General features: G+C 40.2%; 1 protein-coding gene across 3 annotated transcripts in view; it reads left to right on the top strand.

Annotated features, from left to right (window-relative positions):
• Positions 1-27,352, top strand: part of dip2a (DIP2 acetate--CoA ligase A) — a 106,206-nt gene that overhangs the window by 77,318 nt on the left and 1,536 nt on the right. For 2 of the 3 annotated variants that reach the window (XM_087803460.1, XM_087803459.1), the window contains 31 exons: positions 992-1,111; positions 3,961-4,158; positions 4,269-4,360; positions 5,307-5,417; positions 6,143-6,266; positions 6,321-6,430; positions 6,949-7,051; positions 8,007-8,071; positions 8,130-8,223; positions 8,290-8,409; positions 9,358-9,472; positions 10,168-10,307; positions 10,366-10,502; positions 12,481-12,561; positions 12,623-12,750; positions 12,824-12,938; positions 14,777-14,978; positions 16,196-16,296; positions 17,642-17,722; positions 18,386-18,503; positions 19,884-20,005; positions 21,824-21,935; positions 21,998-22,107; positions 23,133-23,263; positions 24,621-24,789; positions 24,854-25,024; positions 26,118-26,179; positions 26,684-26,741; positions 26,808-26,882; positions 26,964-27,138; positions 27,200-27,323. In XM_087803460.1, the coding sequence (XP_087659586.1) occupies positions 992-1,111; positions 3,961-4,158; positions 4,269-4,360; positions 5,307-5,417; positions 6,143-6,266; positions 6,321-6,430; positions 6,949-7,051; positions 8,007-8,071; positions 8,130-8,223; positions 8,290-8,409; positions 9,358-9,472; positions 10,168-10,307; positions 10,366-10,502; positions 12,481-12,561; positions 12,623-12,750; positions 12,824-12,938; positions 14,777-14,978; positions 16,196-16,296; positions 17,642-17,722; positions 18,386-18,503; positions 19,884-20,005; positions 21,824-21,935; positions 21,998-22,107; positions 23,133-23,263; positions 24,621-24,789; positions 24,854-25,024; positions 26,118-26,179; positions 26,684-26,741; positions 26,808-26,882; positions 26,964-27,138; positions 27,200-27,323 (3,664 nt within the window). The remainder of the gene's footprint in view (positions 1-991; positions 1,112-3,960; positions 4,159-4,268; positions 4,361-5,306; positions 5,418-6,142; positions 6,267-6,320; positions 6,431-6,948; positions 7,052-8,006; positions 8,072-8,129; positions 8,224-8,289; positions 8,410-9,357; positions 9,473-10,167; positions 10,308-10,365; positions 10,503-12,480; positions 12,562-12,622; positions 12,751-12,823; positions 12,939-14,776; positions 14,979-16,195; positions 16,297-17,641; positions 17,723-18,385; positions 18,504-19,883; positions 20,006-21,823; positions 21,936-21,997; positions 22,108-23,132; positions 23,264-24,620; positions 24,790-24,853; positions 25,025-26,117; positions 26,180-26,683; positions 26,742-26,807; positions 26,883-26,963; positions 27,139-27,199; positions 27,324-27,352) is intronic. The other variant, XM_087803461.1, reaches the window with a different exon arrangement.

Below are 27,352 nucleotides of genomic sequence, written 5' to 3'. Positions count from 1 at the left end.
CAGTACTTGACTCTGGTGTTGTAGTATTTACAGACCACATGACTCTTGACAAAGTCGTAACTGCTTTCATTTGTTTTTAAACCAAAATATGTCCAAACATCAGCTTTAAAGCTGCTGGACTCACTGTATCCTCTCGTCCTCAGTCATCACTGTATCCTCTCGTCCTCAATTGTCACTGTATCCTCTCGTCCTCAGCCATAGCCAGCATCCCTTGGCAAGAATATGGCGATACGATATGTATCACGATACATAATACTCTGCCGTTGCAGAATTCACCGACTGAAAAACATGTCCGTTGGTTAGACAGCTGCTGTATCCTCTTGTCCTCAGACATCGATTTATCCTCTTGTCCTCAGACATCACTGTATCCTCTCGTGCTCAGTCATCGCCGGGATTTCTTGGCAAGAATGTGGCGACACGATATGTATCACGATACATAATATTGTGACACTGTAGGATGTATTTGCAGTATTTTCCAAGTACTCTAGTGTTGCGAAATCACAGACAGAAAACATGTCCTAACGTTAGACAGCTGCTGTATCCTCTCAATGTTTTGAAGACATGTTTGGAAAAGGTTGTTGGTTTGAATTCATGGAGATGAGAAAGTATTGAGATGGACAGAAGAAGAAGAGAAAGACGACCAAACGGGGTTCAAAGACAAGGAAGTGCGACGAGTGACGGATCAATATCGTTTGTTTCTGTCAATGATTGGATTGATTTGTTTTATTAACTTTGTTTAATTGAGTTTGTGAGGATCGTTGGTCTTTCACCTGTAACTGACCTCAGAACAGCCGGCTGGAGCTCAAACCTTCACCTTGACGTGACCCCTGTGACCCCCGTGACCCCTAACACCTGCATATCCGTCCTTCAGCGTCAGCCCTTCATCCTCCTGACATCATCACCTCAATACATCTTTTCCCTCATCCCCCCTTCCTTCACGTGTTTCTCGTTCCTCCGCCGCTTCCTGGTCTCACGACCGTCTCGTCCGAAGGTGTCGCCGTCAACAGCCGAGTCTCGTCCAAGATCCAGCAGCTGCTCAACACCCTGAAGAGACCCAAGCGTCCGCCGCTGAGGGAGTTCTTCGTGGACGACTTCGAGGAGCTTCTGGACGGTGAGCGCCAAGGAAACCACCGTCAGAGAACATGTCACTCGCATACGTTCATCCTCAGAAGGTTGAATTTAACTCTAATGTTTCTTTATTGAGATTTGGGTTTTTTAAAATTAATTCAATTATTGAAATGTAGTTTTTTTTTTTAAGCATACAGTAGTTGAAGTAAAATTATTGACTACTTTCCATATGTATGAACTTCTTTATAAACATAGAGTTTAATCATTTAATTCCAATTTATTTAATAAATAGTTTTCTTATGATTCAATACAACTATTTGTAAAATGAAAGGTTGAATTTTTTATTATTAAACTTAAAAATAAATAATTTACACATAGATCGTGATATTCTAATTCCAATAATTCAAAAATTCATTTTCTAAATTCCACATTTTTCAATTTATAGTCTTTTAAATTCAATATAAACATGTTGGTTATAATAGTTTGTACCAGACCAATCCAATCGAGCACTGAGCCGCTCGCTCTACCTTTTAAATCCACACTAAAACTAGCATAAGTCTCAAATAAATATAAACCTTACGTCGTGATGAGCTTCTACGTGGTCACATGATCGTCTCTTTCGTTTGATGGAGTAGCTCGGTGCTCTGTTGGTATGGTCTGGTGTCGCGTCTGTCATTTTGTATTGAATTTAAAAGACTACGAATTAAAAACTGTTGCATTTAGAAAATACAATTTGTACTTTTTGGAGTTAGAATATCAAACTTTATGTGTAAAAAATAATTTAATGTATTTAATTAAATGATAACAATTCAATTTTCAACATTTAAAATGTTAAATTCAACCATAAAATATTCTGAAAACACTGAAATACTTCCTATATTTCGCCTCATCTCATCTCAAAACATTGAAACCCCGACATTTCCTCTCATATCTCGTGACCCGGACGTTGAGTTGAACGAACGATCGAGAGCAAAGGCGTGCGAACACGGATCAGCTCGTCGACGCCGTTTCCTTTTTTCCCATCATGCCGCTGGTCGGCTTCTATTCCAGGCCGAGCAAAAACACTGAAGAGGAAGATGTTCGTTTCACACGTCGTGGTTTTAGAACCTCGTGGTGACGACCTGGTGCTCAGAGTTGAAGAAGCGATAGGACGACGGAGGACGAGAGCGAGGGATGAGAGTTTCTTTAAAGGGCAACACTACGAGTCAAACTACAAACACATGATTGTGTTTTTGTGAGGCTTCACAGACATGATCAATCAATCGAGGCAGACGATCAATTGTCACGATCAGTGAAGAAACTTCTGCTCCTCTTTAACCCCTTCATGACCTCAGTTATGAAGGACCTGAATGAAGTATTTATCTATGTAGTACAAGTATAAATAAGATCATAAATATCTGAAAAAATATTTAAAAAGTCAGAATAAATGAATAACTTCAGATTTTATTTGTGTTACGGTACATTTTCTCTCCATATATATTGATTTAATTATACATTTCATTTATTTATTTTGATATTTATTTATTTCATAAAAAAGTAAAACGTTTTTTATTAATTTGTTTCCCTGAACAAGATTTGTTTATTAATACATTTTAATTAAAAAATAGATTTTATTTTTGTTGAGAAACAGTGTTATTGCCGTCCATTTATATTTATTTATTTATACATTTTAACTTTGATTTACTTATTTATGTATTTCATATTCCAACATTTATGTATTTATATATATTTTTTATTAATTTATATCCCAAAATATCTTTTTTTTTATTAATACATTTCGTTTTAATGCAGTAAAATTGTTTAAAAAAAAACATAAATAAATAAATAAAATTATGGATAAAAACGATTTTCTCAACTTATTGAACCTTGAACATTTACAATAAGATTCATAATCATGGTTTCGGTTTTTTAATTATTTAAATGCTTTCTTTTATTATTTAATTTAATTATTATATTTTCATAGAGTAACTAAGTATATGATTTACTTATTTTACAAATTTTATTTTTATTGTTTTCATGTCATTTAATTAAATTTCATTCATTTTATTTTCTAATGTTTCCACTTGTATATAAAATATTTAATTATATACAGGTATCGTTTTTTAGGTGAAACATTACTTTAAATTAACCTTTTTTGATACAATAAAATGTTCTTGAATCACTTATTTAATACTTAAAGATACTCACATCAGGCACATAGAAAATGATGTATATCATTTAAGTTCTATTGATCATTCATGTCTGAAAGGTGTTTTTTCTTGTCCTTGAACGCATCACGACAGTTTAGCACATTTTTAACGCCATCGTTAATTCACCTTTGTTGTAAGTTTGGTCATTTGATCACATGAGCGCAAAGATATCTTCATTCAGTTTTCAATTTCAAAGATGGAATATTTAGTTTGCAAATGTTTTTCTTCAATTAACGGTGAAACAAAGTTGCTGACGATCATTTTTATCACATATTTTAAATGATTTTGCTGCTGAAATATGGAAATATATCAGTGTTATGAGAATATTGATGGTTTAAAAGAAATATTTAAGGTGTTGAAACTTTTTTTAAAATTAAAACTTCTTAATTGAACCTTCAACCAATCAACCACGACATTAAAAGACATGATCCAGTAGCTCGGTACTCGATTGGTTTGGTCTGGTGACGCTATTATACCAACAATTTATATTGAATACAAAATAAATTAAAAAAAATAAAATTATCATAATTAGAATATCAATCTCTTTATGTAAAAAAAATGTTCATTTTTTAAATGTATTTAATCATTTAATAAAAACACTTTACATTTCTAGTACTTCTTTACTCAATTATCCAACAATAAACTGCCCTGAACTTTGTTTGTACACATTTGTTGAAATAATTTATCGTGATTTGTGTTTTAGTTCAACACGCAGATCCAAACCAGCCGAAGCCGGAGGGTCACCAGATGAGCCCTCTGGAAGGGGAACCTCTCGGGGTGGGCACCAACTGGCCTCCCTCGCTGACGGCGGCCCTGCAGCGCTGGGGTACCTCGCAGCCCAAGAGCCCCTGCCTGACCGCGCTGGACAACGCCGGCAAGCCTGTGTACACCCTCACCTACGGTACCGTCGCTAACATGTCGTCTTCAGTGCACGTGTGTGTGCACGTGTGTGTGCACGTGTGTGTTCATGTGTGTGTGCACGTGTGTGTTCACGCGTGACCGTCTCTGCAGGGAAACTGTGGACACGCAGTCAAAAACTGGCCTACACGCTTCTGAACAAGCTGAGCACCAGGAATGAACCCCTGCTGGTGCCTGGAGACCGAGTGAGTATTGATCGTGTAGTGACGAGAATCTGTGGATATGATGTACTACCATACATTATGATAGTGTAGTAATAAGTATATATATGTGTAGTATTGTCCAGTACTTGACTCTGGTGTTGTGATAGTGTAGTAACAAGGATATATATGTGTAGTATTGTCCAGTACTTGACTCTGGTGGTGTGATAGTGTAGTAACACGTATATATGTGTAGTATTTTCCAGAACTTGACTCTGGTGTTGTGATAGTGTAGTAACAAGGATATATATGTGTAGTATTGTCCAGTACTTGACTCTGGTGGTGTGATAGCGTAGTAACAAGGATATATGTGTAGTATTGTCCAGTACTTGACTCTGGTGTTGTGATAGTGTAGTAACAAGTATATATGTGTAGTATTGTCGAGTACTTGACTCTGGTGTTGTGATAGTGTAGTAACAAGTATATATGTGTAGTATTGTCCAGTACTTGACTCTGGTGTTGTTATAGTGTAGTAACAAGTATATATGTGTAGTATTGTCCAGTACTTGACTCTGGTGTTGTGATACTGTAGTAACAAGGATATATGTGTAGTATTGTCCAGTACTTGACTCTGGTGTTGTGATAGTGTAGTAACAAGTATATATGTGTAGTATTGTCCAGTACTTGACTCTGGTGTTGTGATAGTGTAGTAACACGGATATATGTGTAGTATTGTCCAGTACTTGACTCTGGTGTTGTGATAGTGTAGTAACACGGATATATGTGTAGTATTGTCCAGTACTTGACTCTGGTGTTGTTATAGTGTAGTAACAAGTATATATGCGTAGTATTATTGAATACTTAGCTTTAAAAGCTGCTGGACTCACTGTATCCCCTCGTCCTCAGTAATCGCCTCATTCTTCCTATAGTATATATATATATACAGTATATATTTTATTTTTTTCTTACACTGACTGTCGTCTGCCCACAGGTGGCGCTGGTTTTCCCCAACAACGACCCAGTCATGTTCATGGTCGCCTTCTATGGGTGTTTGTTGGCAGAGCTGGTGCCTGTTCCTATAGAAGTGCCGCTGACACGGAAGGTCAGTCTTGCTCTGAACAACACAACACAAACTGACGGAGGTTTAACAAACACAACACAAACTGACGGATGTTTAACAAACATAACACAAAGTGACGACCGTTTAACAAACACAACACAAACTGACAACCGTTTAACAAACACAACACAAAATGACAACCGTTTAACAAACACAACACAAACTGACAACCGTTTAACAAACACAACACAAAATGACAACCGTTTAACAAACACAACACAAGCTGATGACCGTTTAACAAACACAACACAAAATGACAACTGTTTAACAAACACAACACAAGCTGACGACCGTTTAACAAACACAACACAAACTGACAACCGTTTAACAAACACAACACAAGCTGACGACCGTTTAACAAACACAACACAAAATGACAACTGTTTAACAAACACAACACAAAGCGACGACAGTTTAACAAACACAACACAAAGTGACAACTTTTTAACAAACACAACACAAAGCGACGACAGTTTAACAAACACAACACAAAGTGACGACTGTTTAACAAACACAACACAAAGTGACGACTGTTTAACCAAAACAACACAAACTGACGTCAGTTTAACAATCACAAAGTGACGAGTGTTTAACAAACACAACACAAAGTGACGACTGTTTAACAAACACAAAGTGACGACAGTTTAACAAACACAAAGTGACGACAGTTTAACAAACACAACACAAACTTGTCGTTGCTGCTCCAGGACGCCGGGAGTCAGCAGATCGGCTTCCTGCTGGGCAGCTGTGGCGTGACTCTGGCTCTGACCACGGACGCCTGTCAGAAAGGTCTCCCTAAAGCGCCGACGGGGGAGGTCGCGACCTTCAAAGGTAGAACTGTGGTCACATGAGATCTTCCTCCTGAACTCAGGTTTGGTCCCTCAGGTTGGCCTCGGCTGCTCTGGTTCGTGACGGACGGCAAACACGTGGTGAAGCCGCCCAAAGACTGGCACCCCCCGATCAGAGACGCCAGCGACGACATCGCCTACATCGAGGTGAGACGACCTTCCATGACCTTTGATGACCTTCGATGACCTCCATGACCTTCACTGACCTCCATGAGCTTCACTGACCTCCATGACCTTTGATGACCTTTACTGACCTCCATTCCCTTCACTGACCTCCATGACCTTCACTGACCGTCACTGACCTTCCGTGACCTCCATGATCTTCGCTGACCTCCATGACCTTCCATTACCTTCCATGACCTTCACTGACCTCCATGACCTTCATTGACCTCCATGACCTTCACTGACCTTCCATGAGCTTCACTGACCTCCATGACCGTCCATGAGCTTCACTGACCTTCATGACCTTCCATGACCTCCATGACCTTCACTGACTTCCATGACCTTCACTGTTCTCCATGACCTCCATGACCTTCCATGACCTTCACTGACCACCATAAGCTTCACTGACCTTCATGACCTTCCATGACTTTCACTGACCTCCATGACCTTCCATGACCTTCACTGACCTCCATGACCAGCTAATGGTTCTGTCTTCACACCAGTACAAGAGCAGTAAAGGAGGAAGTACTATGGGAGTCACTGTGTGTCACTCGGCCATGTTGGCTCACTGTCACTCTCTCACTCACGCCTGCAGCTACACTGAAGGTACTGACACCATTATACACCTTTATCATCATTCTTTCTCCTCCTTCTCTTCTTCTTCTTTTATCCTCTTCCACTTCTTATTTCACCTCCTTCTCCCCCTCATCCTCCTCTTTTTCAATCTCCTTATCTTTTTTTCTTTTCCTCCTCCTTTCCCTCCTCTTCATTCTCCTTTTCTTCCTCTTCCTCGTTGTCAAATCCTCCTCCTCTTCCTTCTTGTCCTTGTCCTTCTCCGCCTCTTCATCCTTCCTCTTTTTGTCTTTCTCCTCCTCTTTCTTATTCTCCTCCTCCTTCACTTTCTCTCCATCCTCCTTCTCTTCTTATGGCTCCTACTTCTTTCTCCTCCTCCTCCATGTCCTTCTCTTCCTCCTCCTCTCCTCCTCCTCCTTCCCTTTACCATTCTCCTTCTTCTCCTTCTCTTCCTCCTCCTCCTTCTCATCCTCTTCTTCCTCCTCTTCCTCCTTTTTGTCATCCTTCTCTTCTTCTTCTTCCTCCTCCTTCTTCTCTTCTTCCTTCTTCTCATGCTCTTCTTTCTCCTCCTCATCCTCCTTCTTATGCTCTTCTTCTTTTCCTCCTCTTCCTCCTTCTTCTCATCCTTCTCTTCTTCTTCTTCCTCCTCCTCCTTCTTCTTATCATCCTTCTCTTCTTCTTCTTCCTCCTTCTCCTTCTTCTTCTCATACTTCTCTTCTTACTTCTTCTCATGCTCTCCTTCCTCCTCTTCTTATCCTTCTCTTCTTCTTCTTCCTCCTCCTCCTTCTCATGTTCTTCTTCCTCCTCCTCCTCCTCCTCCTCCTCCTCCTCCTCCTCCTCCTCCTCCTCCTCCTCCTCCTCCACACCTTGTTATCATGACAGATCCATAGAAACATGTTAACATTTTAATTAAGTCCAACTCTAAGACGTTCTCCTGACACTGATGTTCTGCTGATGTTCTCACACGAGTGTGTTGTTCGCTCAACAGCCGAGACCATCGTGAACGTTCTGGACTTCAAGAGGGAGGCGGGTCTGTGGCACGGAGTCCTGGCCGTGAGTGAAGGTCCAGTGAAGGTGTTGTTCATGTTAGTGACTGTGACTGTGTGGTCAGAGCGTGATGATCCGGATGCACGTGGTCAGCGTTCCTTACTCGCTCATGAAGGTCAACCCTCTGTCCTGGATCCAGAAGGTTCAGGCCTTCAAAGGTCAGGGTTCAACTCGGTCTTTGACTGACACGTGTTCTGATCCTCGCGGTTCTCTTTGATTGACAGCTCGAGTGGCCGTGGTCAAGTCCAGAGACATGCACTGGTCACTGTTGGCCCAGAGAGACCAGAGGGACCTGAGTCTGAGTTCACTGAGGATGTTGATCGTTGCAGACGGAGCCAATCCATGTGAGTCGTCCTCCATTATATCCTCCTCTTCCTCTTCCTCCTCTTCTTCATCCTCCTCCTCTTCTTCTTCAGCCTCCTCCTCCTCCTCTTCTTTTTCATCCTCCTCCTCCTCATCCTCTTCTTCTTCCTCTTCATCCTCCTCCTCTTTCTCTTTCTCCTCTTCTTTCTCTTCCTCTTCATCCTCTTATTCCTTCTCCTCCTTTTCTAATTTCTCTTCCTCTTCCTCTTCATCCTCCTCCTCTTCCTCTTCTTCCTCTTTATCCTCCTCCATCTCTTCTTTGTTCTTCTCCTCTTGCTCCTCTTCTTCTTCATCCTCCTCCTCTTCCTCTTCTTCATCCTCCTCCTTTTTCTTCTCCTCCTCCTCTTCGTTCTCTTCTTCCTCCTCATTCTCCCCCTTTCTCCTCCTCTTCCTCTTCTTCCTCTTTCTCCTCCTCGTCCTCTTCTTCCTCATTTTCCCCCTTTCTTCTTTCTGCTCCCCTTCCTCTCTTTTATTTGTTCACCTCTTCCTCCTATTTTTTCTTCTTCCTCTTCCTGCGCCTCCTTCTACTCCTCTTCTTTGTCCTCCTCATCCTTCCCTTTCATCTTTCTCCTTCTTCTCTTATTTTTTCCTTCTCTTCCTCCTTCTTCCTCCATCTCTTCTTTCCCATTCTCCTCCTCTTACTTCTCCTCTTCTTCCTTCCACACCTCTTCCTCCTCCTCCTCCTCCTCTTCAACCTACTCCTTCTCTCCTTCCTCTTGTTCCTATTCCTCTTTAAGCTTAAACTGATCCTCCTCCTCCTCCTTTTTCTATTTTCTCCTCTTCTTCTACCTCCTCCTCCTTTTTTCATTTTCTACTCTTCTTCCTCCTCCTCCTTTGCTTCCTCTTGATCGTCATCTTCCTCTTCGTGCTCCTCCTGCTCCTCCTGGTCTCCTCGCTGACGGGTGAAGTGTTTTGTTTGTCCACCTCAGGGTCGATATCTTCCTGCGATGCTTTCCTGAACGTGTTTCAAGCACGTGGACTTCGACCTGAAGTGATCTGCCCATGTGCCGGCTCCTCAGAGGCGCTCACGGTCGCCATCCGGAGGTGAAGCTCAGTTACTGCACCACTTTTAAAAACTGTTGAACTGATGATAGTATCTTTTTGTTTTATTTATTTTTATGTACTCAAATAAAAAAAAGCGCCACATTGATTTATCAAAGAATATTATTAGTTGTATTTTACATTTTATAATAAATATAAATATCTTGTAACGTGTATTTATTTCAAATACTTTACAGATTATTTTTTCAAATCATTAATTTAATTGTTTCTGTATAAAAGAGCTAAATTATTATTATTTTCATTATTATGTTTAATTATTCTTTAACCTTTTCAAAATGAATGTTTTTTTTTTAAATATAAAGTTTGTTAATTGTTAATTTAAATGATTAGAAAATACTTTTTTTTTAAAATAGTTATCGATTTTTTTTTCTGAGTTTGATAATTTTATTCTAATAAAGGAAAAAAGTTATTTTAATTTTATACATTTTGGAACAAACTCTATGTGTAAAAAAAATAATAATAATAATAATAAAGTAATTGATTTTTTTCTAGATAAATAAAACAAAAATCATCCTTTCAATAAACAAATAAATAAATGTAGTAATTAAAAATAAATGTAAATGATAATAAAAAACATTAAAAAGAGTCATTATTTAAGTAGAAACATGAAAGTGTCACGATATAAAAACGTATAAAGTATGAGATAATGTCATATAAATCCATCTGAACCTCCTCAGACCCCCAGAGTCGGGCGTCCCTCCTCCGGGGAAGGCGGTCCTCTCCATGGGGGGTCTGAGTCACGGCGTGATCCGCGTGGACACGGAGGAGAAGCTGTCGGTGCTGACGGTGCAGGACGTGGGTCAGGTCATGCCCAGAGGTCGGTCCAGAGTCTCCAGAGACATAAAACATCTCCTGACGTCTGGTGTGGTCCTCAGCCCTGGTGGTCGTGGTGCGAGTGGAAGGAACGCCGTTCCTCTGCCACACGGACGAAGTCGGCGAGATCTGCGTGAGCTCAGGATTCACTGGAGTGGCTTATTATGGACTTCCTGGGATGACGAAGAACACCTTCGAGGTGAAGTTTGTGTTTCTGTCGCCGTCTATAGCTTTCTTCTTCTTCATCCTCCTCTTCAACCTCCTCTTCTTTCTTCTCCTCTTCATTCTACTCCTTCTCTTCCTCCTCCGCCTCTTCATTCTTCTCCTCTTCATCCTCCTTTTCTTCTTTATTCTCCTTTTCATCTTTCTTCTTCTTTTATCCTCCTTCACTTCCTCCTCCTTCTCTTCTTATTTCTCCTCCCTCATTTTTTACCTCCTTCTCTCCCTCCTCCTCCTTATCCTCGTCTTTATCCTCCTCCTCTTTTTCAATCTCCTTATCTTCTTTTTCTTTTCCTCCTCCTTGTCCTCCTTTTCATTCTCCTTATTTTCTCTTCCTCGTTGTCGATCCTCCTCCTTCTTCTTATCCACATCCTCCCTCTTTTTTTCTCCCATCTCTTCTTATGTCTCCTACTTCTTACTCCTCCTCCTCTATCTCCTTCTCTTCCTCCTCCTCCTTCTCATGCTCCTCTGCCTCTCCGTCCTTCTTCTTCTCATGCTCCTCTTCCTCCTCCTCCTCCTCCTTCTCATGCTCCTCTTCCTCCTCATCCTCCTTCTTCTCATGTTCTTCTTCCTCCTTCTCATGCTCCTCTTCCTCCTCATCCTCCTTCTTCTCATGTTCTTCTTCCTCCTCCTCCTTCTCATGCTCCTCTTCCTCCTCATCCTCCTTCTTCTCATGTTCTTCTTCCTTCTTCTCATGCTCTTCTTCCTCCTCCTTCTTCTCATGCTCTTCTTCCTCCTCCTCCTTCTCATCCTCCTTCTTCTCATGTTCTTCTTCCTTCTTCTCATGCTCTTCTTCCTCCTCCTTCTTCTCATGCTCTTCTTCCTCCTCCTCCTTCTCATCCTCCTTCTTCTCATGTTCTTCTTCCTTCTTCTCATGCTCTTCTTCCTCCTCCTTCTTCTCATGTTCTTCTTCCTTCTTCTCATGCTCTTCTTCCTCCTCCTTCTTCTCATGCTCTTCTTCCTCCTCCTCCTTCTCATCCTCCTTCTTCTCATGTTCTTCTTCCTTCTTCTCATGCTCTTCTTCCTCCTCCTTCTTCTCATGCTCTTCTTCCTCCTCCTCCTTCTCATCCTCCTTCTTCTCATGTTCTTCTTCCTTCTTCTCATGCTCTTCTTCCTCCTCCTTCTTCTCATGTTCTTCTTCCTTCTTCTCATGCTCTTCTTCCTCCTCCTTCTTCTCATGCTCTTCTTCCTCCTCCTCCTTCTCATCCTCCTTCTTCTCATGTTCTTCTTCCTTCTTCTCATGCTCTTCTTCCTCCTCCTTCTTCTCATGCTCTTCTTTCTCCTCGTCCTCCTCCTTCTCATGCTCCTCTTCCTCCTCGTCCTCCTCCTTCTCATGCTCCTCCTCCTCCTCCTTCTTCTCTACCGTCTATATTTTTTACGCCTGCATATCCAGTTATTTTTAGGCTAAAACATGTTTTTAATTCAACATAAACATGTCATAGTGTCGCCAGACAAAACCAATCGAGTACCGAGCTACCGGATCACGTGCTTCTACGGAGCCGTGTGATTGGCTGAAATTAGGCTTAAGTAGCTGAGCATTAGTGTTGACCAACATTTTTATATTGTATTTTAAAAGTCTCCGAATTAAAAAAAAAAAATAGAAATAAAAAATTAAATAAACTAGCGTTGAAATCATTAAATAAATCTATGTAGAAAAAAAATAATAATCTGGAAAATATACAATTTAAAGATAATAATGAACATAAATTATTAAAAACATATTTTTTCTGCCTTCAAAATAATTACTGTTTGTTTGAAAAAAACACAAATCATTCAGGAGTCGTTTTGTTTATCACTGGTGTGTGTTTCTTAGTGACGTGTTGTTGTTACTTCATGGAACTTCTTTAAAAGCCTCTTGTCGTCACTAATGATGTCAATAAAGATTAAAATTCAATTAAAAATGTTCCCAAAGTTTGTTAAAAAGAAACTCTCTTGACTTCCGTGTGTTTTCCTCACAGACTCTTCCTCTGAACTCGTCTGGACTCCCCGTCAGTGACCGACCCTTCACCAGAACCTCCCTGCTGGGCTTCGTGGGCCCGGTAAGTCCAGGTCACGAGACCCGACGGACGAGGAACAGAATGAAAGTATCTTGGTCTTCAGGACAGCCTGGTGTTCGTGGTCGGGAAGATGGACGGGCTGATGGTGGTCAGCGGGCGCCGACACAACGCCGACGACGTGGTGGCGACGGCTCTGGCGGTCGAGCCCATGAAGTTCGTGTACCGAGGAAGGTCCGCAAGAATCCTTTGTCTTCGGTTCCAAGTCCGACTTCCTGTCGCTCGTAAAACTATGTTGTTCTCCCAGGATCGCCGTGTTTTCGGTGTCGGTTCTTCACGACGAGAGGATCGTGGTCGTGGCCGAGCAGAGGCCGGACGCCTCCGAGGAGGACAGTTTCCAGTGGATGAGTCGCGTCCTGCAGGTGAGGGCGTGTGCTGTGGCGCGGGTTACGGCCGACGGCCACCGACCACTCTTTCCTATTGAATCAGAATTAAATAGAAAAATCTTTACTTCACACTTTTTATGAGCAGATTAGTTTCTTCCTGAATAAATATTTACAGAGAAGAACTTTTGTTTCGGTTACTCTAGTGACCTCTTCCTTCTCTTCTTCTTTCTCCTCCTCCTGCTTCTCTTCATCATCTTCCAATTCATCCTCCTTCTTTCTCCTCCTATTTCCAATCTCCTTCTTTCTCCTCCTCTTTCTTCTCTTCTTCTTTCTCCTCCTCCTGCTCCTCTTCTTCTACTCCTTTCATCCGATTCTTTCTCCTCCTCTTCCTTCTCTTCTTCTTTCTCATCCTCCTGCTTCACTTCATCATCTCCCTCCTCATCCTCCTTCTTTCTCCTCCTCTTCTTCTACTCCTTTCATCCGCTTCTTTCTCCTCCTCTTCCTTCTCTTATTCTATTCCTCTTTATCCACTTCCTTCTCCTCCTCTTCCTTCTCTTCTTCTTTCTCATCCTCCTGCTTCACTTCATCATCTCCCTCCTCATCCTCCTTCTTTCTCCTCCTCTTCTTCTACTCCTTTCATCCGCTTCTTTCTCCTCCTCTTCCTCCTCTTATTCTATTCCTCTTTATCCACTTCTTTCTCCTCCTCTTCTTTCTCTTCTTCTTTCTCCTCCCCCTGCTTCTCTTCATCATTTTCTTCCTCTTCCTCCTTTCTCCTCCTCCTGCTCCTCTTCTTCTACTCCTTTCATCTGCTTCTTTCTCCTCCTCTTCCTCCTCTTATTCTATTCCTCTTTATCCACTTCTTTCTCCTCCTCTTCCTTCTCTTCTTCTTTCTCCTCCCCCTGCTTCTCTTCATCATTTTTCTCCTCTTCCTCCTTCTTTCTCCTCCTCCTGCTACTTTTCTTCTACTCCTTTCATCCATTTCTTTCTCCTCCTCTTCCTTCTCTTTTTCTATTCCTCTTTATCCACTTCTTTCTCCTCCTCCTCTTCTTCTACTCCTTTCATCCGTTTCTTTCTCCTCCTTTTCCTTCTCTTCTTCTTTCTCCTCCTCCTGCTTCTCTTCATCATCTTCCAATTCATCCTCCTTCTTTCTCCTCCTCTTTCTTCTCTTCTTCTTTCTCCTCCTCCTGATCCTCTTCTTCTACTCCTTTCATCCTCCTTCTTTCTCGTCCTCTTCTTCTACTCCTTTCATCCGCTTCTTTCTCCTCCTCCTCTTATTCTATTCCTCTTTATCCACTTCTTTCTCCTCCTCTTCCTTCTCTTCTTCTTTCTCCTCCCCCTGCTTCTCTTCATCATTTTCCTCCTCTTCCTCCTTCTTTCTCCTCCTCCTGCTCCTCTTCTTCTACTCCTTTCATCCGCTTCTTTCTCCTCTTCTTCCTTCTCTTCTTCTTTCTCCTCCCCCTGCTTCTCTTCATCATTTTTCTCCTCTTCCTCCTTCTTTCTCCTCCTCCTGCTCCTCTTCTTCTACTCCTTTCATCCATTTCTCCCTCCTCATCCTCCTTCTTTCTCCTCCTCTTCTTCTACTCCTTTCATCCGCTTCTTTCTCCTCCTCTTATTCTATTCCTCTTTATCCACTTCTTTCTCCTCCTCTTCCTTCTCTTCTTCTTTCTCCTCCCCCTGCTTCTCTTCATCATTTTCCACCTATACTCCTTCTTCCTCCATCTCTTGCTTACCCTTCCTCTCCTCCTCTCACTTCTCTTCTTCCACACCTCTTCCTCCTCCTCTCTCTCTCAGTTGAAGACCTTGTCAGCATCTTTAAAAGTCATTGTAAAAGTGGAGGCTCGTGAACCCGTGAGTGACATGTTTGTGTCTCTCAGGCCATCGACAGCATCCACCAGGTCGGCGTCTACTGCCTGGCGCTGGTTCCTGCCAACACGCTGCCCAAAGCCGCTCTGGGCGGAATCCACATCTCCGAGACCAAACAGCGCTTCCTGGAGGGCGCCCTGCACCCCTGCAACGTCCTGATGTGCCCCCACACCTGCGTGACCAACCTGCCCAAACCCCGGCAGAAGCAGCCAGGTGAGCCCCGGACCCGAAGGACCGGTGAAGATACAATATCGTCCCCCTCTTCCTACGTGATGACGTCACTCGCTGCATATGCGAACGTCTCTTTAAAATATTTTTATGGGTTAAAGAAGCGTCAACAGAACGTTTACATGATACTTTTTACCACATAAAACATTTATATTGACAAGAAGACGATCTTCGTCAACATCATCACTTTCTTTCACTTCCTGGTCTGACGATCACGTGACTTTGACACCAACAGGAAGTGACCTCGCTACATGTGACGAAGCCGCTGATTGGCTGAAGCTGTTTTACTAATAATAATATAATAATAAAGCACAACTGAACAAGGAAATACAAACATTCGCGTTCCCAAATAATTTCGTTTGTCAAATAAAAAAAAAGTTAGAATATTTCCCTTTCAATAACTTGTCTGTAGTTCGGATCATAAACACCTCAGTAATTATTTAGGTTTCATTTCGATTTTTTTTTTTTAATCAATTAAATCAATTATTAAATGTACATATGCCCACTTTATTGAACAAGTCATTTTATTTTTATTAATGAGGTAATAACATTTTTTTTTTTTTTTGAAAAGCGAATTATTTCTGAACTCGAATGTTTGTATTTCATTGTACAGTTGTGTTAATATTATATTATTATTAGTAGAACAGCTTCAGCCAATCAGCGGCTTCGTCACATGTAGCGAGGTCACTTCCTGTTAAAGTCACATGATCGTCAGACCAGGAAGTGAAAGAAAGTGATTATGTTGACGAACATCGTCTTTTTGTCAATATAAATGTTTTATGTGGTTAAAAGTATCATGTAAACGTTCTGTTGACGTTTGTTTAACCCATAAAAATATTTTAAAGGGACGTTCGCGTATGCTGTGTGTGACGTCATCACGTAGGAAGAGGGGGACGATATTTTAGGGGGGACGATATTGAAGGGGGGACGATATTGTAGGGGGGACGATATTGAAGGGGGGACGATATTGAAGGGGGGACGACATTGAAGGGGGGACGATATTGAAGGGGGGACGATATTGAAGGGGGGACGATATTGTAGGGGGGACGATATTGAAGGGGGGACGATATTGAAGGGGGGACGATATTGTAGGGGGGACGATATTGAAGGGGGGACGACATTGAAGGGGGGACGACATTGAAGGGGGGACGATATTGTAGCTACACCGGCTTCGTCACTGACGCTTCTGCTCCTCCGGGCAGAGGTCGGTCCCGCCTCCATGATCGTGGGCAACCTGGTGGCCGGCAAGAGGATTGCACAGGCGTGCGGCAGAGACGTGGGTCAGATGGAGGACAACGAACAGGTAGAAAGTCACTGTTTATGTTCACCTGGAGGATACGGTTGAGAAGAAGAATATCATCGCAATGTTGAAGGAATTTCACATTTCAAATGTTGAAACTTTGAAAAAGTTTAAATTCGTTTTTTTTTGTATTTGAATAAAAACAAATTGATTATTGATTTTTATTCTAAACATATTGTTTTATAATCTATTTCCAATAATCACCCCAAAAACTCAATATTTTTCCATTTGTAGTCCTTACATTTATTCGATCAGTCATGTGATCGTCTGTGCGTCGCATGATTGGCTGAAAGCTTGATCGAGTAGCTCAGTGGTCTGTTGGTTTTGTCTGGTGACTCTTTTATATTATTAATATATTATTATATTATATTATTATAACAGCGACATTTAACAGTGTCAATTATAAACCATGAATCCACAGATTTTAAACGATACAAAGATCACTCACTTTTATCAGGTCCAATGTTTAATGAACAACAACAACAACTAAACATACATTATCTATTCATGAAAAACTGTTAAAAAATAAATACCTCACCACAGGATGAACACAATACTCTTATACTCCGTGATTGTTATTTTTCTTTGAAAAGGAAGAGGAATAAAAAGAAGAAAAAAAGTACTAGAATCTATAGAAGAAGTAGTAGAGGTAGTAGTAGAAGTAGAATAAGTAGTAGAAGTAGAAGACGTAGAAGAAGAATGAGTAGTAGAAGTAGTATAATTAGTAGTAGACGTAGAACTAATAGTAGAGGTAGTGTAGAAGTAGTAGAAGTAGAATTATCATTAGTAGTAAAAGTATAATTAGTAGTAGAAGTAGCATTAGTTGAAGTAGAAGTAGAATTAATATTAGAAGTAGTAGAGGTAGTAGAAGGAGAAGTAGAAGTATAATGATTAGTAGTAGTATAAAGAAGAAGTAGAAATAGAAGTAGTAGAAGTAGAAGTAATATTTGAAGTTGTAGAAGAAGAAGTAGAATGAGTAGTAGTAGTAGGAGAAGAAATATCAATAGAAGTAGAATAAGTAGAAGTAGAATGATTAGTAGTAGTAGAAGAAGAAGTAGATATAGAAGTAGTATAAGTAATATTAGAAGTTGTAGAAGTAGTAGCAGAGGAAGGAGAAGTAGAAGTAGAATGACTAGTAGAATATTCTGACGACACTGATATACGTCAAAAGTACATAAAGATCTTCAATAACTGAAAACTTATAATAATTTTCCTCAAACTATTTGACTTCAGTCACTCTCTGTGGTGAAGCAGCAGCAGCACCTCCTCCATGTGTGCTGTGCGAGCGAGTAATACTGTCTCATCGACACCGTGAGTGTTTTTATAGTTGTGTGTGTTTGTGTTGCAGTTCCTCTACATCCAGGACGTGCTGCAGTGGCGAGCTCAGGCCACGCCCGATCACTCGCTGTTCATGGTCCTGAACGCCAAGGTGTGTCTATGATGTGGTTCCTGTGTCGGTACTGTGTCGGTATTGTGTCGGTACTGTGTCGTCACTGTGTCGTCACTGTGTCGTCACTGTGTCGTCACTGTGTCGTCACTGTGTGGGTACTGTGTCGGTACTGTGTCGGTACTGTGTCGGTACTGTGTCGGTACTGTGTCGTCACTGTGTCGTCACTGTGTCGGTACTGTGTCGTCACTGTGTGGGTACTGTGTGGGTACTGTGTGGGTACTCTGTGGGTACTGTGTCGTCACTGTGTCGGTACTGTGTCGGTACTGTGTCGTCACTGTGTCGTCACTGTGTCTGTACTGTGTCGGTACTGTGTCGGCACTGTGTCGTCACTGTGTCGTCACTGTGTCGTCACTGTGTCGTCACTGTGTCGTCAGTGTGTCGTCAGTGTGTCGTCAGTGTGTCGTCACTGTGTCGTCACTGTGTCGTCACTGTGTCGTCACTGTGTCGGCAGTGTGTCGTCACTGTGTCGTCACTGTGTCGGCACTGTGTCGGCACTGTGTCGGCACTGTGTCGGCACTGTGTCGGCACTGTGTCGGCACTGTGTCGGCACTGTGTCGGCACTGTGTCGGCACTGTGTCGTCACTGTGTCGCTACTGTGTCGCTACTGTGTGGTTACTCCTTCTAACCCTGGATCCTCCTCAGGGCACCGTGGCTAGCTCCGCCTCCTGTCTGCAGCTGCACAAGCGCGCCGAGCGAGTGGCGGCCGCTCTCTCAGGACGCCTGAACACGGGCGACCATGTGGCGCTGGTTTACCCGCCCGGTGAGAACTTGCTTCTGTGTGTCTGTGTGCTGGACGTGTTTGTGTTGTTTGTGACGTTAGTGATGTTTTTACGTTTTTACGTTTTTTAAGTTTTTTAAGTTTTTTAGGTTTTTGAAGTTTTTTAAGTTTTTTACGTTTGTGATGTTTTTTATGTTTTTTACGTTTTTTAATTTTTTGACGTTATTGACGTTTTTTACGTTTTTGATGTTTGCGGCGCTTGCGACATTTTTGACGTTTGTGACTTTTGCGGCGTTTGTGACGTTTTTTAAGTTTTTACGTTTGCGACGTTTGCGATGTTTGTGACGTTTGCGACGTTTTTGACGTTTTTGATGTTTTTTACGTTTGTGACGTTTTTGACGTTTGTGATGTTTTTTATGTTTTTTACGTTTTTTAATTTTTTGACGTTATTGACGTTTTTTACGTTTTTGACGTTTGCGATGTATGTGACGTTTTTTTTCCTTTTTTGATGATTTTTACGTTTTTTACGTTTTTTACGTTTGTGACGTTTGTGTTGTTTGTGTTGTTTGTGATGTTTGTGATGTTTGTGACGTTTGTGTTGTTTGTGTTGTTTATATTGTTTGTGATGTTTGTGTTGTTTGCGATGTTTGTGTTGTTTATATTGTTTGTGACGTTTGTGTTGTTTGTGTTGTTTATATTGTTTGTGATGTTTGTGTTGTTTGTGTTGTTTGCGATGTTTGTGTTGTTTGTGTTGTTTATATTGTTTGTGATGTTTGTGTTGTTTGCGATGTTTGTGTTGTTTGTGTTGTTTATATTGTTTGTGATGTTTGTGTTGTTTGCGATGTTTGTGTTGTTTGTGTTGTTTATATTGTTTGTGATGTTTGTGTTGTTTGCGATGTTTGTGTTGTTTGTGTTGTTTATATTGTTTGTAATGTTTGTGTTGTTTGCGATGTTTGTGTTGTTTGTGTTGTTTATATTGTTTGTAATGTTTGTGTTGTTTGCGATGTTTGTGTTGTTTGTGTTGTTTATATTGTTTGTAATGTTTGTGTTGTTTGTGTTGTTTATATTGTTTGTGATGTTTGTGTTGTTTGCGATGTTTGTGTTGTTTGTGTTGTTTATATTGTTTGTGATGTTTGTGTTGTTTGCGATGTTTGTGTTGTTTGTGTTGTTTATATTGTTTGTGATGTTTGTGTTGTTTGCGATGTTTGTGTTGTTTGTGTTGTTTATATTGTTTGTAATGTTTGTGTTGTTTGCGATGTTTGTGTTGTTTGTGTTGTTTATATTGTTTGTGATGTTTGTGTTGTTTGCGATGTTTGTGTTGTTTGTGTTGTTTATATTGTTTGTGATGTTTGTGTTGTTTGCGATGTTTGTGTTGTTTGTGTTGTTTATATTGTTTGTGATGTTTGTGTTGTTTGTGACCAGGCATCGACCTCATCTCCACCTTCTACGGCTGCCTCTACGCCGGCGTCGTCCCGGTAACCGTCAGACCTCCTCACCCTCAGAATCTGGCCACGACTCTCCCTACAGTCAAGATGATCGTCGAGGTAACGACCGAAAAAATCATGTTTGTCACTTAGTGACGATCAATGCAGGTGAAAATGGAAGAAACAATAATAACAACAACAACAACAACAACCATAAGAAAATTATAACAATAGTATCAAAATTAACGAAAACAACAGGAATTATAGTAATACCATAATAATGACAACAATAAAATAATAATAACAACAATAAAATAATAATAATAATAGTAACAAAAACAATAATAATAACAACAACCATAAGAAAATGATAACAATCATAACAATAGTATCAAAATTAGCGAAAACAACAGTAATTATAGTAATACCATAATAATAACAACAATAAAATAATAATAATAATAGTAACAAAAACAATAATAACCACAACAACCATAAGAAAATTATAACAATAGTATCAAAATTAACGAAAACAACAGTAATTATAGTAATACCATAATAATGACAACAATAAAATAATAATGACAACAATAAAATAATAATAATAATAATAGTAACAAAAACAATAATAATAACAACAACCATAAGAAAATGATAACAATCATAATAATAGTATCAAAATTAGCGAAAACAACAGTAATTATAGTAATACCATAGTTATAACAACAATAAAATAATATTAACAACAATAAAATAATAACAACAACAACCATAAGAAACATATATCAATCATTATAATAGTATAAAAATGAGCGAAAACAACAGTAATTATAGTAAGACAATAATAACAACAACAATAAAATAATAATCACAACAATAAAATAATAATAATAATAGTAACAAAAATAATAATAACAACAACAACCATAAGAAACATTTACCAATCATAATAATAGTATCAAAATTAGCGAAAACAACAGTAATTATAGTAATACCATAGTTATAACAACAAATGAATAGAATTAATATCAATAAAATAATAATAATAACAACAATAAAATAATAATAATAACAACAACAACAATCACAATAAAATGATAAGAAAACGATAAATAAAAATAGTAGTATTAAAAAGTATTTAAAAGGCAAAAAAGATCAATAGTAACAATAACAGCAACAATCGTCACAACAACAATAGTAATGGTGACTATAACAGTGATTAAGTACAATAATAACACAGTAATAATAACAACAAAAATAATCATAACAACAACAATAATAACAGCAGCAGCATTAAAAACAACAACACTAATAATAATAAAACATTTATTACAACAATAATAACAGCAACAATAATTGAATTCAAACATAATAACGATAATGACGACAATAGAAGTAAAAATACCAATAATAATGACAATAAACCATTATTAATAACGATAATAAAAGTGATCATAATATATTGTTAAAAACAGGGCCTTATATTTAGGGAATTGAACCCACAACCCTCAGCACCACAAAAGCCAAACACGTTTTCCTCATGTTGGGTCAGTTTGATCTTGTAGGACTTCGATCCAGACACCAGAGGGCAGCAGTGAGTAGTTTCTACGTCAGAATCAGAACGTTTTTTTTATAGCCAGCGTTGTAAACACAGGAAGTGGTTGTGACGTCAGTGGAGAATATAAAATGAAACAATACGAATAAAATAAAAAGATTAAATAAGCAAGGTTTTAAAATAAAATAAGAGGCATTACTATAAAATGACATATACATAATTAAAATAAAATATATTGAATTAAGTAGTCAATACAAATACTTGATCGTTTCTTATTTTACTGTAATATTTGGCTGAAAGTGTGTTTAACGGTAACTAGTGACGAGTGAAATGTTGATCGATTGATTCAATTCTGATGACTCGTCTCCTCTCGCGTGTCAAAGGTCAGCAAGTCCGTGTGCATCCTGACCACGCAGGCCATCATGAAGCTGCTCAAGTCCAAAGAGGCGGCGGCGGCCGTGGAGGTCAAGAGCTGGCCCGCGGTGCTGGACACAGGTGAGACTCCAGGGTCCGTCGTCCGTGACCTCGAGAGAAAAAACATGTGGTTCTCGCCACAGACGACCTCCCGCGGAAGAAGAGCTCGCAGACGTACAAACCCCCGACGCCGGAGATGTTGGCGTATCTGGACTTCAGCGTCTCCACCACCGGCATCCTGGCCGGGGTCAAGGTGCGTCCGACCAAAACATTCCTTTGGTTTTCTGCTGTGTCTGTTTTCAAACACAAGGTGGCGCCACGTGCGACCAAAATATGTCCAAATATCAGCTTTAAAAGCTGCTAAAGTCCACCGTATCCTCTCGTCCTCAGTCACCGCCGGGTCAAGTAAGTAAGTAAGTAATATTTATTTATATAGCGCTTTTCCAGACCAGGGTCACAAAGCGCTTAAACAATCAAAACAATACTCAAAAAAGTACATACTTTATTGTTTTAAATAAATATTACTTACTTACTTACTTGACCCGGCGGTGACTGAGGACGAGAGGATACAGTGGACTTTAGCAGCTTTTAAAGCTGATATTTGGACATATTTTGGTCGAATGTGGCGCGTCAAGGCGTGAGGAACACGACTCGTGGCCAAAGTTTTTATCTTTTATATTTGTTTTTTTCTGACTTTAGAACATGATAAGAATATATCCAATTAAATTCCAACTGATTTAATGGACATGAAAGTACATCAGTTATTTAAGAGTTTAATTTAACTTTTTTTTTTACTTTAAAACAAACTTTTCTTAAGCATTTAATTCAATCATTTGTTTATTGAAAGCATGATTTTTTCATTTAATATCAATAATTGATACTGTGTATTTAGCAGTACTGTTCCAGAAATAATAATAATAATAATAATTAAATAAATTAAATTCATTTTTCTAAATTCAATTTGTAACTTTTAAAATTCAATGTAAAAATAATGGCGTTATATGTGTTAAAGAAGGAAATAATTCATATAGAAAATGTTTATATTTGTAAATTACATTAAAAAAAACGAATTACACAATATACAAATTATTTATTTCCATTTTAATTCAAAACAACATTTCAATGTAAAAAAAAAAGCTCAAGTTCAGTCATTTAAAACAATAATATTCGATGCTTAAAGAACGAAAATGACATTTCAATGAAATGAAAAAAGTTTTTAAATGTTTCTACTGACGTTTACAAACGATCTACTGACGAAAACACGGCGTTCTCCCGCAGATGTCTCACGCCGCCACCAGTGCCTTGTGTCGCTCCATCAAACTGCAGTGCGAACTGTACCCCTCGCGCCAGATCGCCATCTGCCTGGACCCCTACTGTGGGCTGGGCTTCGCTCTCTGGTGCCTCTGCAGGTACGATCTGGTGTTGCACCCGTCGGCTCTCGGGGTCAGGGTTCGTCTCCGATACTTTTGATCACTTTTCACTTTAAAGGGAAAATAAGAATCAGTTTTTGACACCATCGTAGTTCAATAGTATTTTATTAGTTATTTTTATTAATAGTATTATTTATATGAAAGGTTGAATTTGTTTTAATTGAATTAAAGCAATATTTTCTAAATTATTATTATTTTATTTACACATAAAGTGTCATATTTTGATTCCAATAATTAAAAAATAAACGTTTTAAATGAAATAATGATAATTTCCTAGCCTTGTGAATTCAATATAAATACTCAATATTCTACCAAAACATGTATATTGAATTTAAAAGGCAACCATTTAAATATTGAATTAATGAATTATTATTTATTATTTATTTGCTATATCACAGGGTAAACAAAAATAGAATAACATCCTCTCACGGCTTTATCTGTAAATAAACATTCACACAAACTGAAAGATAAAAACAGTTCAATAGTATTTATCTTTATTTTAAATAAAGTAGTTTTACATGAAGTTGACAGATTGTTACGTGTAAAAATGAAACGGTGTTGTGTTCAAAGACGCGTCGTGAAACGGGAAAAAATTCCATCGGCTTCATATACATTTAGTTTTTTACTTTATTTATATTTTTATCTTCCACATCTACTCTACGGACATAACTTAATTTAAAACATGGATATTAATTCATATTTTCATCGTCAAAGTACTCGATCTAAAACTTTGTCCAGTAAAATTAAATCATTCAATATTTATCCTCAGTATAGCAACAGTATCTCACGACTACTACGGAGGCTTCAGGACAAAATGCTAACGTTACAACAGCGTTGCTAGAATTGTTGTCGGTGCTAAAAGGAACCTGAAGCTACTTGTTTGTCAACGAGCAACTCTTATTATTAAATGAGTTGAATTCATAAAAGTTTGAAGAAATTCGGAACGAAAACATTGATATTTCTTTGGTTGTCTGCCATGTCTATATTTAAACACAAGATGGCGCCACTTAAACACGCAACGTTCAACCGAAATATGTCCAAACATCCGCTTTAAAAGCTGCTAAAGTCCACTGTATCCTCTCGTCCTTAGTCACCGCCGGGATTTCATGGTTCCTTTAGGGCTTTAATGAATGCTGCCCTCTGGAGGCCGGAATTATAATCGCAACACGAAAATGAACAAACGCTGTAAATATTTTCATGTAAGTTGAAAATACTTTAAAAAGAAATTAAACAAATTAAAAGCCAAAAAATAAATCAACGCAGACGGTATCCTGAGAAAAACATTGCGATATATGGGGTACTGAGTGTGGAAGTGACTAACCTGGACGTCCCTCAGCGTGTACTCAGGACACCAGTCCATCCTGGTCCCGCCTCTGGAGCTGGAGACCAACGTGTCGCTGTGGTTGGCGGCGGTGAGCCAGTACAAAGTACGCGTGACCTTCTGCTCGTACTCCGTCATGGAGATGTGCACCAAGGGTCTGGGCTCGCAGACCGAGGCGTTACGGGTCGGTACCGCCGGAAGCCAAACCCAATGTTTTTCTCTGGCGCTAAATCCCGCTCGTCCAACAGCTGCGGAACGTCAACCTGTCGTGCGTGAGGACCTGCATGGTGGTGGCGGAGGAGCGTCCTCGCATCACCCTCACTCAGTCCTTCTCCAAGATCTTTAAGGATCTGGGCCTCTCGCCGCGAGCCGTCAGCACCACCTTCGGCTGCCGGGTCAACGTGGCCGTCTGTCTGCAGGTGAGTCCGACGAACGGGTCCTTCGCTTCCCTGCAGGCGCCGTTTGTGGTTCGTAAACGTGCCGTTGTTTGTCTTTTGTGTCTTGATATTTAAATATTTATTTAGTATTCTTTTGATTCTTTAAGTATGGATTAAAAAAAGTTCTACTTCATGCATGCTCACGCCCTCTACAGACTTGCATCGGGAGGTTACCCATAGCGATAGCCTGTAGAGGGCGTAAGCATGCATGAAGTAGAACTTTTTTTAATCCATACTTAAAGATATATTGAGTAATATTGCAATGTTTTTGTCGTGATACTGTGTCAATATTCAACAGCTCTGCGTCATTTATTTTGTAAACATTGACAACTAACATGAACATTTTTACAGCGTTTGTTTATTTTTGTATTGCAATAATAATTCCGGCATCTAGAGGGCAGCATTCGTTAAGTAGAACCTAATAGAACTTTATGAGAAGTTATAACTTGGGGTTTCTGTCGACTGATGTCTTATTTTCAGTAGAAAGTAAATCAGGAGTTGAGTTTAACATTTCGATTGTTGAAACTTATTTTATTTAAATGCTGTTTTTTTAAACATTATTTATATGAAAGGTTGAATTTGTTTTTATTAAGCAATATTTTTTTTAATTTATTTACACATAAAGTGTCCGATTTTGATTTCAATAATTAAAAAATAAACATTTTAAATGAAATAATGATAATTTCCTAGCCTTGTGAATTCAATATAAAAACTCACTATTCTACCAAAACATGTATATTGAATATAAAAGGCAACAAATTAAATATTGAATTAATGAATTATTATTTATTATTTATTTGCTTATATCACAGGGTAAACAAAAATATAATAACATCCTCTCACGGCTTTATCTGTAAATAAACATTCACTGAGACAGAAACACAAAAACAATATTTTTATATTATATTTAATAAACGTTCAGACTCTCTTGAGCTTCCACTGAACACAGTGAAAGTAAAAAAAGGTTAGAGGTCAAAGGAGGATCCGCTGGTCTTGTAGCGCCTGCTAATGCTAATGCTAACGCTCCGTTCGTACCATGTGTCTCTGACTGGTGTTCCGCTCTGTGTCCCCCCAGGGCACCGCGGGACCCGACCCCACCACCGTGTACCTGGACATGAAGTCTCTGAGGCACGACAGGTACAGAGACCGAGGACCGGATCTCGTGACCAGGAGGCGCTTTTCAGTGACGTCCTCCTGGGGCGACCTGAACCTTCGATAACTGTCGCGGGATGAACTCGGCTCCGTACGGTTGTGGCCCCTGACGAGACCACCTCGACTGGCCCCTCGCGATGAGGACGCGGTTCTACCTCGAGCTCCTCTGTGTTTTCAAAAGTGTTGACGTGGTTTTCATGAAACCGGGTCGATGTTTTCGGAGCACAGTAGGTGGCGCCGCGGATACAGACGTTAGAGCACCATCTAGTGGCCTGACACTGTATCACGAAACCTCATGGGCTTATCGATAAACGAAAGCTAGTGGTTTTCATGTGGTCTTACTTTTACGAGCGACAATATGGAAGGAACCCGTTGAAGAATTAAACAAAATCTATCGTGACCCGTTAACCAATCTGAGGGAACGTTTAGTGTGAAGGCGAGATCCTGTTCTTTCAGTCACGACCTGAAGCTCTTCTGTGTCTTGTCCAGGGTCCGCCTGGTGGAGAGGGGCTCGCCCCACAGCCTCCCTCTGACGGAGTCTGGCAAGGTGAGTTTGACGGACGGTCGGAGCCGCGACCGCAGGCCCGTTGATCTGGTCTTTCTTCCGTTCCAGATCCTGCCCGGAGTGAAGGTGGTCATCGCCAACACGGAGACGAAGGGGCCTCTTGGAGACTCGCACCTGGGAGAGGTAAACATTTTGGAACCTCGTGGACCAGAGTCCCATCATCTGGTGGACTTCTGAGGACGACAACTCTTGTTGTGTGCCAAGGTCTGGGTGAGCAGTCCTCACAACGCCACTGGCTACTACACTGTGTACGGGGAGGAGGCTCTGCACGCGGACCACTTCAACACCAAGCTGAGTTTCGGGGACACTCAGACGGTCTGGGCCAGGACGGGATACCTGGGCTTCCTCAGGCGCACGGAGCTGACGGACGCCAGTGGAGGTTGGTCTCTCGTCTAGAACCTGAGTCTAAAATATGATGGACCATCCCTGCGTCTTCTCAGAGCGTCACGACGCCCTCTATGTGGTGGGATCTCTGGACGAGACCCTGGAGCTGAGGGGCATGAGGTACCACCCCATCGACATCGAGACGTCCGTGATCCGTGCTCACAAGAGTATCGCCGAATGGTTGGTCCAGATCTGTTCGAACCACGTCT

The sequence above is a fragment of the Callionymus lyra genome, chromosome 12 (genome assembly GCF_982586985.1).
Source record: "Callionymus lyra chromosome 12, fCalLyr1.hap1.1, whole genome shotgun sequence".
Taxonomy (NCBI): Eukaryota; Metazoa; Chordata; class Actinopteri; order Syngnathiformes; family Callionymidae; genus Callionymus; species Callionymus lyra.
This window is presented reverse-complemented; position numbering and strand designations above follow the sequence as displayed.